Here is a 17,522-nt window from a genome sequence, read left to right as displayed (position 1 = left end):
ATTTGTAATCCTACTCAAATTGGTTGTGTTTCCATGCTGCTCACCTCACTCTGAAATGTCATTTGAATTAGGCTACTAAAAGCTGTTATGCTGGTAGGGAAAAAGAACATGCAGTTCTATAATTGTCCACCAGAGGGTACCAGACACTAAATTGTCCACTCCACTGAATGATCCTTTTGGTTCAATGGAGTACTCTTCAGCTATATATATATTTTTTTGCGTAGGCCAATACAATCAACAACTATTATCAAAATGTGCATTTTTGCATATTCACTTTGTCTTCCATTTTAACTTTTTTTTTTTTTAATTCAGATGTTAATTTGAAGTCAGTTGGTATTGTGAATGACAGGTTTTATAAGCGCAGGATGCCACTCCCCGAGGAGCTATCAGCAGATAGTTCAGACCTGTGAATCACAATTCAGGAAAAGAACACAGAGGTTTATGATCATATTTCCCCCAGACTTATATTTACTCTCATGTAAATACATATCATACAGCACTTTTTCAGACAAATGGAAATATCTAATGGGAATTTTTATGGGACAAACTCCTGCTTATGCCCAAACAGATACATTCACACACAGAGGCTGCATACACACAGACATATAGTATATGCACACATTCATGCCTCATGCATGCAATCAGTGTGTGTGTGCATACGAGTATCTGTTTGTGTTAGTAAGAGAGGTATTTCTCTCCCAGCTATTTTCTTTTTTGACAGTTACAAAACTGGCCAAATGTGGTGTTGGTGAGGTGTGAAAGAGACGGGTCTAATTCGACCACCATGTGTTTTCACCATGTCTGGAGGCTCTCTATTTGTTTCTACAAATGTTTTCAAAGTGAATCGGTGTCTATTCCTGCCAATCAACATGAGCTTATAACACTGTGTGTAAGTGTGGACAGAAATTGACTCCAGTCGGGCTGTCCCTTCATCTACAATGTCAATGCCTCAGTTACTGTATCTGTCTGGCTGGTGTTGACCAAACTCCAGAGACATAATACTCCCTCCATGCCCCAGTCAGTCTGGCCATGAAGAGCTGGTTATTTTTAACACTGTAGAAGAGGGTTGTTTAAGTATCAGAGACTGGGTGGGTAGAAGAGAGAGCGAGAGGGACAGAGAGAGAGAGTGCTGAGCCCCTCTCCCGGTCTTCTTCTCTGTCCCTACTCTGTCTATTCCTATCCAGCCGCTGTGGGACAATTCCTAATCGCTTGGCTCGCTTTGATAGGAGCATCCAACCAGCAGACAGTGTGTGTGCACTGAAGAAATAAGCAGATAAATTGGGACAGCTCAATAATTGATATAAGGCCGCTGTCTAAAGAGACTACCGGTAAGCAGACACTAACAGTCTTCAGGACAGAGCAGAGAGCATAGTACAAGCAAAGGGCCAGGCGATAACAGCAGAGAGAGATCGAGCTATATATAGCAGTTTGCCAAATGCATCCTGGATGGACCTGACCACGTCATTTAGGAGAGTGAGTGGAGGTATATCTCACTTAGATGAAATTATTTTTCACTGAATACTCTAATAGGTCTTTGCCCAAAATAGAAATGTAAATGTAAGTGCCCTGATAGACCTACAATCTATGACAAATAGTCCAGTCAGGTAAATTATCTGCCCGAATGAATAAATTGTAGGCTATAGAAATTATTTTAAGAAAGCAATGCCTAACATCAATGCAGTCAGAATATGAAACGTAGTCTGCAGCACTGACAACTCAATCAGTGTTGAGAGTCGGATCGGGTCTTCTACCCCCAACAAAGGGTCTGAAACGGGTCTTCGGCTAAACCACAGAAAGCCCTCCCCTTTAAAATCGACGCACCGCCCTTTAATTCCGCCGCCTGTAGCACTTCAACAGGCTGGCTGGCAGCGGCTATATGGTTTGTGGTTATGTTTAGGTCTGGCCGTGGTGTTGACAATACCACACTCCGAATGCGATGGGAATGCTGACGGAATGGCTTTAAAACGAATTATACTCACGTTACTGGCCCTGTCTGGGTTAGCCATCGGTGATGGTAAGTGAAATAGCTACATGTGCCGTCTTTGGATTTTGACTTCGTGGTTTTTTTTGTTTGTTTAACAGGAGGGTGGCTTGCCTAGCTGGCATCGCCTGTCGATCATCATGGCGTTTGCCTGTCTGGGATTTGTAAACCACTGCTAGTTAGCTTACAAATCACATTTTACACATTGTACCTAGCGCTGCTGGTTAAACTCGTTGAATAACACCGCCGGAGGTATACGGCCCGTGTGTTTGTCATCCGGTAGCTCACATGCTCATGTTACGTTAACTAAATAGAAAATGTGATTTTTTTTTTTAACGTGTCGAACAAAACATCTTTGCGTCTGACGCGAGCTAACGTTAGCTGGCTAGCTAATTTGTTATCCAGGTGTGCACGAAAGGGCCAGCGATGTAACGTTAGTGTTTGTTGAGAGCTTGTGAATTTCAATATCGCTTTATTTGTGTCCAGATGGGTATACTACAGAGCAGGATCAATGAGTTAGCCAGCTTACTTGCCTACATATTCTGAAATAAATATTGGGGTTTTTCTTTGGGGGCGGGGGGGTCTTGAGGTGGGCATGGTCGGATTGAGGGTTTCCCAAACGGTCCTGCGGCCTCTCCTGGATTCACGTTTTGTTTTTTGCCCTAGCACTACACAGCTTTTTCAAATAATCAACGCTGATTGATGAATTGGTTATCTGTATCGGCTGTGTAACATTAGTGTTAGGGCAAAAACCAAAACGTGCACCTAAGGGGGGCCCCAGGACCGAGTTTGGGGAAACCCTGGTCTAATTGACCCAACAACTCAAAACGTTCCTAATGAACCAGAAAATCAATATTCTAGTTTTTTTTTTAACTGGCTAACTCATTGATCCTGCTTTGTAGTGTACCCCTCTGGAAGGAGGCCACACGTTTCTGTTGATGTTAGTTATCTGTCTGTGGCTGTGTTATGCTTTATAGTGTTTACAAAACAATCAAGTGGCGATTAGAGTAACGTTAGCTGTGTGTCTGTGTGTGTCATTAGCTCTTCCACGGAAGACAAAGTGAAAGACCACATTTACAGACCTTTTTAGATCTTTGATTTGTCTGCATCTATTAGTTATCAAAACCGAAGTCATTTAGCTAGCCAATATCCTTCAACCAAGAGAACTGGACAGAAAAAAATTCTGATTTATATCCAGATGTGGTACTTAAAAAAACAAAACAAGTTAACACGTTGTGAATCTAATAAATCTATTTGTCACATGCTTTGTAAGCCACGGGTGTAGACTAACAGTGAAACACTTACTCACGGGTCCTTTTCAAACAATGCAGAGTAAAAGATAAAATAGAAATCGTGGCGCAAGGAATAAATACACAGTGAATATGGTCTCCGCATAAGTGTCTCTGTGTTACAGGAGTAGTAAAAAGACCAGCGTGCGCTATCCAAGTGGAAGCAGGCAAGGGTGCGCTGGCACAGCAGGCGGGAGGCTAGGCCGACTCTGTACTAGCTACTTTGATAGTTAGCACCCTTGCCCTCGCCATCATTAACAGAACTGTGGGAAAACAGTGCCCAATAGGCAGAGGATGCTGTTTACCAGTGTATGGCTAGCTAGCCACTGTTGTCACCCCGCCCCTTCTGTGGGGTTTATGTCAGCTGGCATCCAACGTTATTGTGCATTAATTCCACCTACTGTACTGGAGCGCCTCCCGCAAGATAAAAATTGACCAACAGAAGTATAAAGAGGGGTCCCCCCCCCCCCCCCCCCTGTCTTCTCAGAGCAGCTGTTGACCAGATCCAAAATGGTGGTCATCTGTAGCTCAGTTGGTAGGGCAAGGTGCCAGGATAGTGTTTGTTTCCCTGGATCACCCATACATATGTCGCTTTGGATGAAAGTTGCTAAATGGCATACTATGATAAATGAATACATCTGGATTGGAATTTGGCATATGGTGTACCTAGTCTGTAGCTACTCGCTAGACCTGTTTGTGCCTGTGTACTGGGTTATTTGTGCTTAACTTTTTGAAAGGGTAAAGTATGTTCAATTAAACTTCTGGAAGAAGCTGGTGTTTCTTTCTTTAGATTGAAAATCATTGCACGTTATTCCACTTGGGGCATTTAAATGGAATAGTGGCGGGGAGTGTCTGGCCAGCTCCCAGTCATTTCTCTCTGTGTGATCTATTCTCTACATGTAAAAACATTTCCCTTGTTGCAACTTGCCACTCACAGAAACTGAAAACAATGACTGAGAAAGTTAACACTATCTGCCCATGTCAATAACCTCTTGTCTGCTGCCACCCATTAGTTTAGTTATGTTAAGTGACTCATTCCTCTTCCAAGAATCAGAGCTACATCCCTCCCTCATCCGGCCTGGTTCAGATAAGAACATGATCCACGTTGATTTGTCACCTTTTCCCTCACTATTCACATGTTATAGGTAAAACTTTTTTTTTTTTTTACTGTTGAAGTGAGATGGCGGGAGGGTTAAATGGACGAGCTCAGGGATTGAACCCTGGTCTCACCACTAAACCAAACTCCAGAACTTGTCTTGTTTTTAAAGATGACTTTATGGGAACGTATGACTGGGACAGAGCGGGATGCACCGGAGTTGACCGTTTTGACTGGGGTAGTCAAATGTAGCACTTCAAGGACTAGTAAGTTCTCTAGTACCAGTGAGAGTGGAGGTTTCTCTGGCTCAGGGTTTCAGGTTGTGTCCAGCTGGGCTGCTGTGTGAAGAGGGGCCAATGCTGCTCAGCCTGGAGCCAGACTTTCACACCACAAAATGGATTATGCTGTAACAAAGCTGAGACGAAAACCTGACAAACGCAAAGGTCGTGCTAGCCACCTAGTAAAAAGTTGGACGAAGACCTCCGCTTAACTCTGGACCCTGACGCCAGCTCCCCTCTAATCAGGACTGCTTTAGACCTGGGACACCAGGTGTGTGAATTCACTTATCAAGTTGGACAGAAAGCCAGCAGGCTCTGGAACTGGTAGGGTAAGAGTTGAATACCCCTGGACTAGGACTACTACTGGTGGGTTATCTGGTCTGTGACAGTTCGTCTTTACTCACAGGGTCGCCATGGCTCACAGGTTTCCAGTTTAGTTTCCCGTTGATGACATTGGAGCTGACCAATCATTAGCCTCGTCGTTATGAAGCTGACATGCCTTTTGTGACTTAACTAGGTGCCAGAATAAAATGGATGTGCAATGTGATATATGCACTGTCTGAGCCACAGATACACTGCCGTGAGGCAGGGCGCAACTCTCCTGCTTTCTCTCCCCTCTTACTCTTTCCTTTGCTTTCTCTCATCTCCTGTGTCTCTCATCTCCTGTGTCTCTCAATCTCTCTACCCCCCTTTCACATACTATAGCCTATAGTGGACCTGACTGACCCATCGCAGACTTAACATCGAGAAGATATGTCGTCTCACTTACAGTTCCTTCAGAAAGTATTCACACCCCTTGACTTATTCCACATTGTGTTACAACCTGAATTCAAAGTGGATTAAATGTTTTCCACACCCATCTACACACGATACCCCATAATGACCAAGCTATCTTTTGCAAATTGACTGAAAATAAAATGCAGACCTACCTCATTTACATAAGTATTCACACCCCTTTGCTGTGACACCTTAAATTGAGCTCAGGTGCATCCAATTTCCTTTGATCATCCTCCTTGATGTCACTACAACTTGATTGGAGTCCACCTGTGGCCAGTTCAATTGTTTGGATATGATTTAGAAAGACACAAGGTCCCACAGTTGACAGTGCATCAGTGGAGGCTGGTGGGATTAGCTATAGGAGGACGGGCTCATTGTAATGCCTGGAATGAAACAAAGTCAAACGGGGTTTCCAATGCATTTCTCCTTTGCCAAGATAATCCATCCACCTGACAGGTGTGACATATCAAGAAGCTGATTAAACAGCATGATCATTGCACAGGTGCACCATGTGCTGGGGACAATAAGTCGGCTCCTAAAATGTGCCGTTTTGTCACACAACACAATGCCACAGTTGTCTCAAGTTATGAAGGAGCATGCAATTGGCATGCTGACTGCAGGAATGTCCACCAGAGCTGTTGCCAGAGAATTGAATGTTCATTTCTCTACCATAAGCCGTGTTGGTAATTTTAGAGAATTTGGCTGTACGTCCACAACCGCAGACCATGTGGAACCACGCCAGCCCAGGACCTCCACATCCAACTTCTTCACCTGCGGGATCATCTGAGACCAGCCACCAGGACATCTGATGAAACTGAGGTGTATTTGTCTAATAAAACAGTTTTGTGGGGGAAAAACTCATTCTGATTGGCTGGGCCTGGCTTCCAAGTTGGTGGGCCTGCCCAGTTATGTGAAATCCATAGATTAGGGCCTAATTAATTTATTTCAATTGACTGATTTCCTTATGAACTGTAACTCAGTAAAATCTTTGAAATGTTACATTTTATTTTTGTTTACTAGAGCTACATTTTCTAAACAAGTTTTCACTGTCATTATGGGGTATTGTGTGAGACGGGAAAAAAATCTCTTTAATTCAGGCTGTGGATTTTTAATTCAAATGTGGATTTGGTTGACGATCACTTTAACTCTACCTACATGTACATATTACCTCGTCTAACCGGTGGCTTTGTACCGGTACCCCCTGTGTATATAGCCGCGCTATTGTTATTTTACTGCTGCCAACAACAACAACGCCGTTAAGAAAAGTGTTAAGGGCTTGTAAGTAAGCGTTTCACTGTGAGGTCTATACCTGTATTCGGCGTGTGTGACAAATACAATTTGATTAAGTCAAGGGGTATGAATTCTTTCTGAAGGCACTGTATGCGTCCTTCTGCTGCCCACTGTGCCAGTATCTTATAGGGCTACACAGCTAGTCTGGCTTCTGTTTCAGGGTTTGCCTGAGGTGCTTAAAGTACTTGAAATTCAAGTACTGGAATACCTTAAATCTAAAATAAATTTCCAGGGAGACAATTTTTTTTTTTTTTTCGTGCTGTGGTTGCCACCCACACTGCCAGGCAGGTACAGAACTGACTGATTAGGTGTTGGTAAAGGTCACATCAGTAGCTAAAATGCTGGGTAAATGTAGATTGAAACCTGCCTTTTGTGCGTATGGAACATTTCTGGGATTTTTATTTCAGCTCATGAAACACTGGAACCAACCAACCCACACCGTGTCAGGTGCAAAAATGCATCGGTCTTTGGCATTGCAAGCATGGGTGAATCGTCCCTGAAGAGCCACATGAAAGGGGAAAGGCAACACAGCATCCTGCGCTGGCGCCAGTTCTACATAGTGATTTGTTTTCTCTGCATCAACCTCCAACCCCTATTTTGATATATCCGATTGATAGTTAGTTTTGTTCCATCGCTGCAACTCCTGTACGGACTCGGGGACAGGCGAATGTCGAGAGCATTGGTGTGAACCCGGAAGCCAGCCGCACCAATGTGTCGGAGGAAACACCGTACAACTGGCGACCGTGTCAGCGTGCATGCTCCCGGCCCACCACAGGATTCGCTAGAGTGCGATTGGACAAGGACATCCAGGCTGGCCAACCCCCTCCCCTAACCCGGACAACACTGGGCCAATTGTGCGTCGCCTCATGGGTCTCACTGTCGCGGCCGGCTGCGACACAGCCCGGGTTCGAACTGGGATCTGTAGTGATGCCTCAAGCACTGCAGTGCCTTAGACCACTCCGCCACTCGGGAGGCCCTCCCAGAGGTTTTTTGCCAATCGCATCATTCACAGCGAGCCTGCGATATTCCGGTTTATCAAGCAGCAGCCGTGCTCCGCCATTCTGGTGGACGTTCACGTGCCGTTTTCCTCACACAGCGCCCTTCTCCCGACTAAAGCTGCCAGTCGGAAGCAAGACTCTTTTTCTAGCTATTAAGTAGTAATGTCCAATAAAACATTTTTTTTAAATAAATAAAAACTGTCACTAAGCTGGAATTGTGAGTTAATGCGAAGAGGAAATGTGTGTTCACCATAAGGCATATCCCAAAATTCTGCTCATCACTACTCAAATTACAAAATCAACAGCACTAACACATGTATGTAGTGAAACGTGTGTATTATTGAGTAGAACTTGCAAGTAGAGGTCGACTGATTTTATGGTTTTTCAACGCCGATACCGATTTAATGGAGGACCAAAATAAGCTGATGCCATTATTTTATTTTATATATATATATATTTTTTTCTTCTTTGTAATAATGACAATTACAACAATACTGAATGAACACTTATTTTAACTTAATATAATACATCAATAAAATCAATTTAGCCTCAAATAAATAATGAAACATGTTCAATTTGATTTAAATAATGCAAAAACAAAGTGTTGGAGCAGAAAGTAAAAGTGCAATATGTGCCATGTAAAAAAGCTAACGTTTAAGTTCCTTGCTCAGAACATATGAAAGCTGGTGGTTCCTTTTAACATGAATCTTCAATATTCCCAGGTAAGATGTTTTAGGTTGTAGTTATTATAGGACTATTTCTCTCTCTATACGATTTGTATTTCATATGACTATTGGATGTTCTTATAGGCATTTTAGTATTGCCAGTGTAACAGTATAGCTTCCGTCCCTTTCCTCGCTCCTACCTGGCCTCGAACCAGGAACACATCGACAACAGCCACCCTCGAAGCAGCGTTACCCATGTAGAGGAAGAGAAAAAAACTACTCCAAGTCTCAGAGCGAGTGACGTTTTGAAACGCTATTAGCGCGCACCCGGCTAACTAGCTAGCCATTTCACATGGGTTACACCAGCCTAATCTTGGGAGTTGATAGGCTTGAAGTCATAAACACCGCAATGCATTGCGAAGGGCTGCTGGCAAAATGTACGAAAGTGCTATTTTGAATGAACGCTTAGGAGCCTGCTGGTGCCTACCACCGCTCAGTCAGACTGCTCTATCAAATCATAGACTTAATTATAACATAACACACAAACACGAGCCTTAGGTCATTAATATGCTCAAATCCAGAAACTATCATCTCAAACAAAACGTTATTCCTGTTACACTGCACAACCTTCAGTTGTGCAATATAAGTGTTAATTACCCAAAGTGTTGCATATACCCTGACTGCGTGCAATGAATGCAAAATGACAATTTCACCTGGTTAATATTGCCTGCTAACCTGGATTTCATTTAGCTAAATATGAAGGTTTAAAAATATATACTTCTGTGTATTGATTTTAAGAAAGGCATTGATGTTTATGGTTAGGTACAGTCGTGCAACAATTGTGCTTTTTTTTGCAAATGCGCTTTTGTTAAATCATCCCCATTTGGCGAAGTCGGCTGTCTTTGTTAGGAATAAATAGTCTTCACAGTTCGCAACGAGCCAGGCGGCCCAAACTGCTGCATATACCCTGACTCTGTTTGCAAGAGAAGTGACACATTTTCCCTAGTTAAAAGAAATTCATGTTAGCAGGCAATATTAACCTGTCTGGGAACGTGGGACGCTTGCGTCCCACCCTAGTCAACAGCCAGTGGAATCGCGTCGCGCGAAATACAAAACCTCAAATGCTATAACTTCAATTTCTCAAACATAGGACTATTTTACACCATTTTATAGATACACCTCTCCTGAATCGAACCACATTGTCCGATTTCAAAAAGGCTTTACAGCAAAAGCAAAACATTTAGATTATGTTAGGAGAGTACCCTGCCAAAAAAAAATCACACTGCCATTTTCAAAGCAACTACATGCATCACAAATACCCAAAACACAGCTAAATGCAGCACTAACCTTTGACAATCTTCATCAGATGACACTCCTAGGACATCATGTTACACAATACATGCATTTTTTTTGTTCGATAAAGTTCATATTTATATATAAAAACTGCATTTTACAACGGCACATGACGTTCAGAAAATATTTTCCCTCAAATGCTTCCGGTGAATCAGCGCTACAATTTACAAAATTACTATTCGAAAACATTGTTAAAATTTAATATTGTCATTCAAAGAATTATAGATTAACATCTCGTGAATGCAACCGCATTGCCAGATTTAAAAATAACTTTACTGGGAAATCACACTTTGCAATAAACGACGTGGTATGCTCAGAAAAATAGGCTAGGCGACACATGTTAGCGCCATCTTGGAACCATCTAAAATCAAATATACTATTGTAAATATTCCCTTACCTTTGATTATCTTCATCAGAAGGCACTTCCAGGAATTCCCAGGTCCACAACAAATGTAGTTTTGTTTGAAAAAGTTAATAATTTATGTCCCAATAGTTCCTTCTTGTTAGCGTGTTCCGAAGGCTACTCATAATGTACTGTAGCGCGCGGGACTTGTCGTCACGAATGTGCAAAAAATATATATTTACATTCGTTCAAACATGTCAAACGTTGTATAACAAATCTTTAGGGCCTTTTTCAACCAGAGCTTCAATAATATTCAAGGCGGACGATTGCATTGTCTTTACTAAACGTTTCGGAACAAAAGGGTTCCCATGTGCGCCCGCGTCATAGTAGTAATGGCCCTTCCCCTGTGACCAACTTCCCAAGCCTCTCTTTGGGTCAGTTTCTACCATAGAAGACTCAAACCACTTTGTAAAGACTGTTGACATCTAGTGGAAGCCTTAGGAAGTGCTAAATGATTAACAAGTCCCTGTGTGTTTCACTGGCAAAGGCTTGTGTGGAATCACTTCATCAGATTTCCACTTCCTGTTAGGATTTGTCTCAGGGTTTTGACTGCCATATGAGTTCTGTTATACTCAGACACCATTCAAACAGTTTTAGTAACTTTAGTGTTTTCTATCAAAATCTACTAATTATATGCATATTCTAGTTACTGGGCAGGAGTAGTAACCAGATTAAATCGGGTATGTTTTTTTATCCGGCCATGCAAATACTGCCCCCTATCCCCAACAGGTTAACTAATATGCAGGTTTAAAAATGTATACTTGTGTATTGATTTTAAGAAAGGCATTGATGTTTATGGTTGGAGCAACGTGTACCTAAGCGATTATATGCAACGCAGGACAGGCTAGATAAACTAGTAATATCATCAACCATGTGTAGTTAACTAGTGATTATGATTGATTGATTGTTTTTTATAAGATAAGTTTAATGCTAGCTAGCAACTTAACTTAGCTTCTTATTGCATTCGCGTAACCTCATGGAGTGCAATGTAAAGCAGGTGGTTAGAGCGTTGGACTAGTTAACCGTAAGGTTGCAAGATTGAATCCCTGAGCTGACAAGGTAAAAATCTGTCATTCTGCCCCTGAACAAGGCAGTTAACCCACCGTTCCTAGGCCGTCATTGAGAATGTGTTCTTAACTGACTTGCCTAGTTAAATAAAGGTCTAAAAAAAAAATGTTTTTGCCAAATCGGCATCCATAAATTCCGATTGTTATGAAAACTTGAAATCGGCCCTAATTAATAGGCCATTCCGATTAATCGGTCGACCTCTACTTGTAGTCATGAATAGTAAGTTCTTTTTTTTTTCGAGGTTGTGGCAACATACTGCCATCTGATGGCGACTAGAAACAATTGCATAATAGGAACTACTTAAAATTGATGGTCCTTGAAAATAAATATTAGTGCTTTGAAAAGTATTTGAAAGGCCTTGAATTTGACTTGCCACTGTCTGTACGAACCCTTTTTCCTTGTTGCAGAACGAAGCGTTGTGGTTTAATGGGCTCTATTTCCTGCTAGTATTATGTACCTCTTGTAACCACTGGAAACAAGACCGGACCACTGCTGTCCTTATCTCTCCTTGCCTCATGTAATCACAGAGAACATTCATTTGGTACAGCCAATAAGGAAAAATCCCTTTTTCCTTGGCTGAACTGTAAACAGAATAGGATTTGGTGTGCTGCTGAACTAGCCATTCGGGTGCTGGTGTGTGTGTGTGAAAGCTGTTTCATGTCCTAATGATGTTATGGAAATGAAAGGGAGCACATAGTCAGATTCCAACATGTACATGCCTGTCTACCAGATCAGAGCCAAGGGAATGTACAGGAACCGAGCTGCTTGGGAGTCACTGGGTTCAGGAAAGGTTTGCAGATAGGACCGTTTTTCTGCTTTTACGTCGTGTCTGTGTTTAACGTGTGGTGTGTGACTTAAGATATGGTCTGGGGCTTCCTATACATTTAATTATGTGCATATGAGGTAGTTGAATTCTGGTTTTTACGTTGTGTGTGTGCTTTGTCTCACGTTCTGTTGTGGGTCTATTAGTCCGCGTCGGGCCCACTGAGGGCTGAGTGAGAGTAGCTTTCCTCCCTTAATCACCAGGCTAATAACCTCAATGTGTGTGTGTGTGTGTGTGTGTGTGTGTGTGTGTGTGTGTGTGGTGAAGGTTCTAGCCTGGATCCACTAGGGGTGAGTGTAGCTTAACGACCATAACGACCGGGCCCCTCTAAATGTCCTCCAGCACAGAGAGCCCTGGAGGCTGAGAGGCCTAATCGCAGCCACAGACTGTCTGGCCTCTCACTGACCTGTGGACATGATCACTTAAGTACAAATTCAGAAATATGATTCGGTGGTCATTAGCCTTATGTTATGTGTTTATTGCAGTGTCTGTGTGTCACAGTGCAGTGGACTCCTATGGAGGAGCTGAACATGATACCCACCTTCCACTGCACTGCCGTTAGTCTCCAATCAGTACACATTTCAGAGAACACCTTGAATAGTATGGCTGCACTTATACTCACGTAGACAGACGTACAGAGGGTTAGGCAGGTACTAGTGGGCTATGCTGTTTGGAATTGGATGTAATCTGACCCTGTGATGGAGACCAATGTAATGACTTTCCTCCTTCCTCCCAGTATTGATAAAGGCTGAAGTGTGTGTGTACGTTTTTTTTCTGTCTGGTGGCGTCTGCTTGTCTTGATCAGCCCTCTGTCTGGTAGCTAACTGTATCTAATTTCAGCTAGTGCAGTTTGGGTAATGGTGCTCACACACAGTCTGTCTGCTCTGCTGTGCTGTTTAGCCCCCAGAATTCTTTGCTGGTGTGTAACAGTCCCATGCCAAACAGGCTTAGGCTAAACATTTTCCACTGACATCATACTCATTCTTGAGGTTTACTGTTGGAACTGACTGATTCACCATATGCACATGAACACAAGCACTGTGAGTGTCGGCGTCTGACACACAACACACAGTCACTGCAACAATGTTTGTGTTAAACCCATTTCTGTGGTTTTGGAGTCTGTCTCCCACAAAGCTCTTTCCTGAACCAGACCTGGGTTCTAACACTTTGACATTTTTCAAATACTTTTAGCGTTTGCTTCCGCTTGCCTGGAGTGCCAAATGGGTGGGGTTTGCAGTTTTTTGACTATTCTATTGGTCCATTGCACTAGGCAAGCTCAACCAAGCCCAGCTTAAGTATTTGGAATAATTTGGAATATTTTGAACCCAGGTCTGTCCTGAGCTCAGTGCAAATGAAGCAAGCACTGGTTATGGCAACAAAGTTTTATTCATCCCTCCCTTCACTGTGTTTGTCCCAAATGACACCCTGTTCCCTATGAAGTGCAACCGTTTTTACCAGAGCCCTTTTGGGCACTGGCCAAAAGTAGTGAACCGATCAAAAGGGGTGCACTTTATAGGGAATATGGGGCCATTTGGGATGTAGCCTATGTCTGCCCTTTCCTGCCGTTTGGAATGATAGGGTCTTAACACTTTGCTGTTAAACGGCTCCATCCAACCTGTATTCAGTCTAGACTGGGTTTTAATGATTGAATGTCACAGCTGGTTACTCTAGCTAGCTGCAGACCCCTCACAGCTGGGGGGGCTACATAACCCCCCTTCCCCACCCCCTTTACTTTCTCATCCCTTCCTATCTGTGCTCTTCCCCTGTCTCTGCCCACAGAAGATGAGATTTTCAGCAATTCCTCATAGGACACTGAAAGTTTGCATACATTTATAAAAAATAAAAAAAAATATGTAACCAACATGTTTTGTCAAATGCCTTCATCAAAGTATTTGATCTATTCTATCCCCAGAGCACAAGGTCTGGTGAGTGGATCATTCCTCCACCTCCTCCTCTCCATGCTTCCCTGCTCTTTGTTTAGCACAGAGCCAGTCCAATCCCCCCTCGTTTCCCTGTAATCTCAGCACAAAGGACCAGTGTAAGGACACCAATTATGTGCAGAGTTCACACCAACCAGCTCAACCCCCACAGTGTAGCTGACTGTCCCTCCCCTGGGAAGCCTGCTCTCTGAAAAGAGTCAGCTCTGTTTGAAAACTTTTGAAAGGAAATTAAATCATGAGCAAAAATGTTGTGCTCTGAGTTCTCTGCTCTGTTTCTTTTCTGACACATTTATAAATCTTGTTCGTATATTAGGCACACTGTGATGGGTTGTGGTATTCTGTCTATATGTAGGGCCATAGAAAATGTTTAAGGTTTTTTTAAAACATGATTCTGTTTAGTTTTACTTCAAATTCCGTTTTCTCCATTTTTGTTTTTCCTGGGTTTCAATTTTATTTATTTACTCAAAAGCACAATTATATATTTTTTTAAACAAAATTGAATGTTCTAAGTCCACAACAATGCTTAAACCAAGACTACTTGAGGTCTGGGGGAAAAATACAAGAAATAGATTTTTGGTTGTACTTATCCTTTAATGCAAGTGCACAGTATCCTTTAATGCAAGTGCACAGTATCCTTTAATGCAAGTGCACAGTATCCTTTAATGTTTGGTTAGCAATGTTGCTGTTTTGATATGTGTGAAATTTGCACACCAATATTTGAATGTGACGCTAGCTATGAACCTCAATCAACCTAAACTTTGATTAAAGGCACCATTTGTGTTGACTGAATTAAACTGTGTCCTTTTCCCACTGAAGGATGTAAAGATGCATACATAACATTGTACATTTGGCATGTAATATGCTACAAATTGGATTATGTTATCTTTTAACATTATAATTGTCATATTGTAGCTAATGGCTCACGTTCTATAAGATAAATTGCACAATCCTCCACCTCCATGCCATTGACCTTCTGATTTAGTCTCTGCATTCTAAAGTAATTCTCAGCAAATAAACGAGGTAGAATTCCAACGCTCCCCACACCCCATTGTTTTCATTCTTTGAATGTTTAATTGGCCAAAACATTTTTCGGCTTATTGTCATAGAATACAAATGGTTGGATTTTCACTAAGCAATTTCCTGTAAGAAAAAAATGTGCTGTTCCCCCTAGATCATATATACATTATCTATCATTTTAACTTGGTAACGCGTGGCTAGCTCAACAATATGCAAACAAGGTGAGTTTAGCTATTCGCTGCTTCAGATGTACAATGACTTGGTGACGCATGCCATTATGATCATCTGGGTTCACCTGGCTGATATCCTGAGACTGGACAAATACAGGGCCTTCAGAAAGCATTCACACCTTGACTTTTCCCAAATTTTGTTGTGTTACAGCTGAATTTAAAATGGATTAAATTGAAATTCTGCCGCTGCCTACACACAATACCCCGTAATGTCAAAGTGGAATTGTATTTTTACAAATAAATGAAAAGTCAATATGTTTTCAACCCCTTTTTATGGCAAGCCTAAATACGTTTACGAGTAAACATTTTTCTTTAAGTCAAATAAGAAGTTCCATATACTCACTCTGTGCAATAATATTGTTCAACATATTTTTTTTTTTTTATGACTACCTCATCTCTGTACCCCACACATAATTCTGTAATGTCCCCAAGTCGAGCAGTGAATTTCAAACACCCATTCAATCACAAAGACCAGGGAGGTTTTCCAATGCCTCAAAGGTAATAATGAGCAGACATTGTATTCACCATGCTCAAAGGGATATTCAATGTGTTGGATTTGACCCAAACACAATGTATCACTGAGTACGACTTTTCATATTTTCCAGAATGGTGGTGGTTTCATCATGTTATGGGTATGGTTGTCATCGGCAAGGACTAGGGAGTTTTTTTTAGATAAAAATACCATCTGTTGAAGATAGTATCTCTTCTCATTCCTGTTGGCCAGTCATAAGGCTAGGGAGTCTGTAGCATAGCAACCCATATTTTCTCCCTCCCTTAGTTAAAGGCTGGTCCCCTCTTTTGAGTGGATATTTTCCCTGATGTTTTAAACTTCTGTAAACTGTGTGTATGGGACAGTCATCACATTGGGCTATTAACCACGGTTTCTGGGTAGGGTAGGTTTTAATAGTCAGTGGGTACAGCATCGCCAATGCACTTCCTTATAAACTCACTCAGTCAGCGTACAGATCGATGGTGTTCTGAGGCTGACCGGAACATATCCCAGTCCGCGTGATCAAAACGATCTTGAAGCATGGATTCCGATTTGTCAGACCAGCGTTGAACGGTTCTTGTCACTGGTACATCCTGTTTGAGTTTCTGCCTATAAGACGGTAGGAGCAAGATGGCGTTGTGGTCGGATTTGCCGACCACAACGCCGATAGAATGCTGATAGAATTTAGGTAGCCTTGTTCTCAAATTTACTTTGTTAAAATCCCCAGCTACAATAAATGCAGCCTCAGGATAGATGGTTTCCAGTTTACATAGAGTCCAGTGAGTTCCTTGAGGGCCGTCGTGGTGTCTGCTTGAGGTGGAATGTACAAGATTTGATTTAAAAACTTGGCAGTAGTCTTGTTCCGGGTCCTTCGCCCTGCCTCAGTTTAGCTAAATAGTTTAAATATGTTCCATTAGGTTTCAGTATAGGATGTGGCACTGGGTTGTTTTTTCTCTCTATCAAAGCCTGTTGCTTCATCTGTGTAATCTGCAGGAAATTCCGTGTCTGTGATTGCGTGTGAACTGCAGTGAACTTGGACATGCTCCACTAGGAGTTACTGGCACTTCCCCGTCTGTCCCTGGCTCCAAGAGCAGTCCACATGCTGTTGCTGACGAGAATGACTGACTGAATGACAAGAAACTGCACACGCTGCTGCTGACATGAAATGGCAAGACATCGACTCATTCCACTTCCGCTTTCCTCAAAACGCTGTTTCAACAACACACACACACACACACACACACAGTGCATTCGGAAAGTATTCAGACCCCTTGACTACTTTTTTTGGTTACGTTACAGCCTTATTCTAAAATGGATGAATTCCTTCCCCCCCTTCACTCTACATACAATACCCCATAATGACAAAGCAAAACAGGTTTTTAAAAACAGAAATCACATTTCAAGTATTCAGTACATTGTTGAAGCAACTTTGGAAGTGATTACAACCATGAGTCTTCTTGGTTATGACGCTACAAGCTTGGCACATGTATTTGGGGAGTTTCTGCCATTCTGCTCTGCAGATCCTCTCAAAATTAGCCTTTCTGGCCAATTTCAAGCGGGCTGTCATGCCTTTTTTACTGAGGAATGGCTTCCATCTGGCCACTCTACCATAGGCTTGATTGGAGTGCTGCAGAGATGATTGTCCTTCTGGAAAGTTCTCCCATCTCCAAGGAACTCTGGAGCTCTGTCAGTGACCATCAGGTTCTTGGTCACCTCCTTGACCATGGCCCTTCTCCCTGATTGTTCAGTTTGGCCAGGCGGCTTCCAATCATGTAGAAACATCTCAAGGTTGATCAACAGAAACACGATGCAGCTGCGCTCAAT

General features: G+C 42.3%; 1 protein-coding gene across 2 annotated transcripts in view; it reads left to right on the top strand.

Moving 5' to 3' along the window:
- Positions 1 to 1,795: 1,795 nt before the first annotated feature.
- Positions 1,796 to 17,522, top strand: part of acvr1ba (activin A receptor type 1Ba) — a 33,931-nt gene continuing 18,204 nt past the window's right edge. For both annotated transcript variants that reach the window (XM_014135872.3, XM_014135871.3), the window contains exon 1: positions 1,796 to 2,014. In XM_014135872.3, the coding sequence (XP_013991347.1) occupies positions 1,954 to 2,014 (61 nt within the window). In that variant the 5' untranslated portion in view covers positions 1,796 to 1,953. The remainder of the gene's footprint in view (positions 2,015 to 17,522) is intronic.

Source organism: Salmo salar, chromosome 13, assembly GCF_965601325.2.
Source record: "Salmo salar chromosome 13, fSalSal1, whole genome shotgun sequence".
NCBI classification, from domain to species: domain Eukaryota; kingdom Metazoa; phylum Chordata; class Actinopteri; order Salmoniformes; family Salmonidae; genus Salmo; species Salmo salar.
Note: the sequence above shows the minus strand (reverse complement) of the source record. Positions and strands in the feature narration are given on the sequence as shown.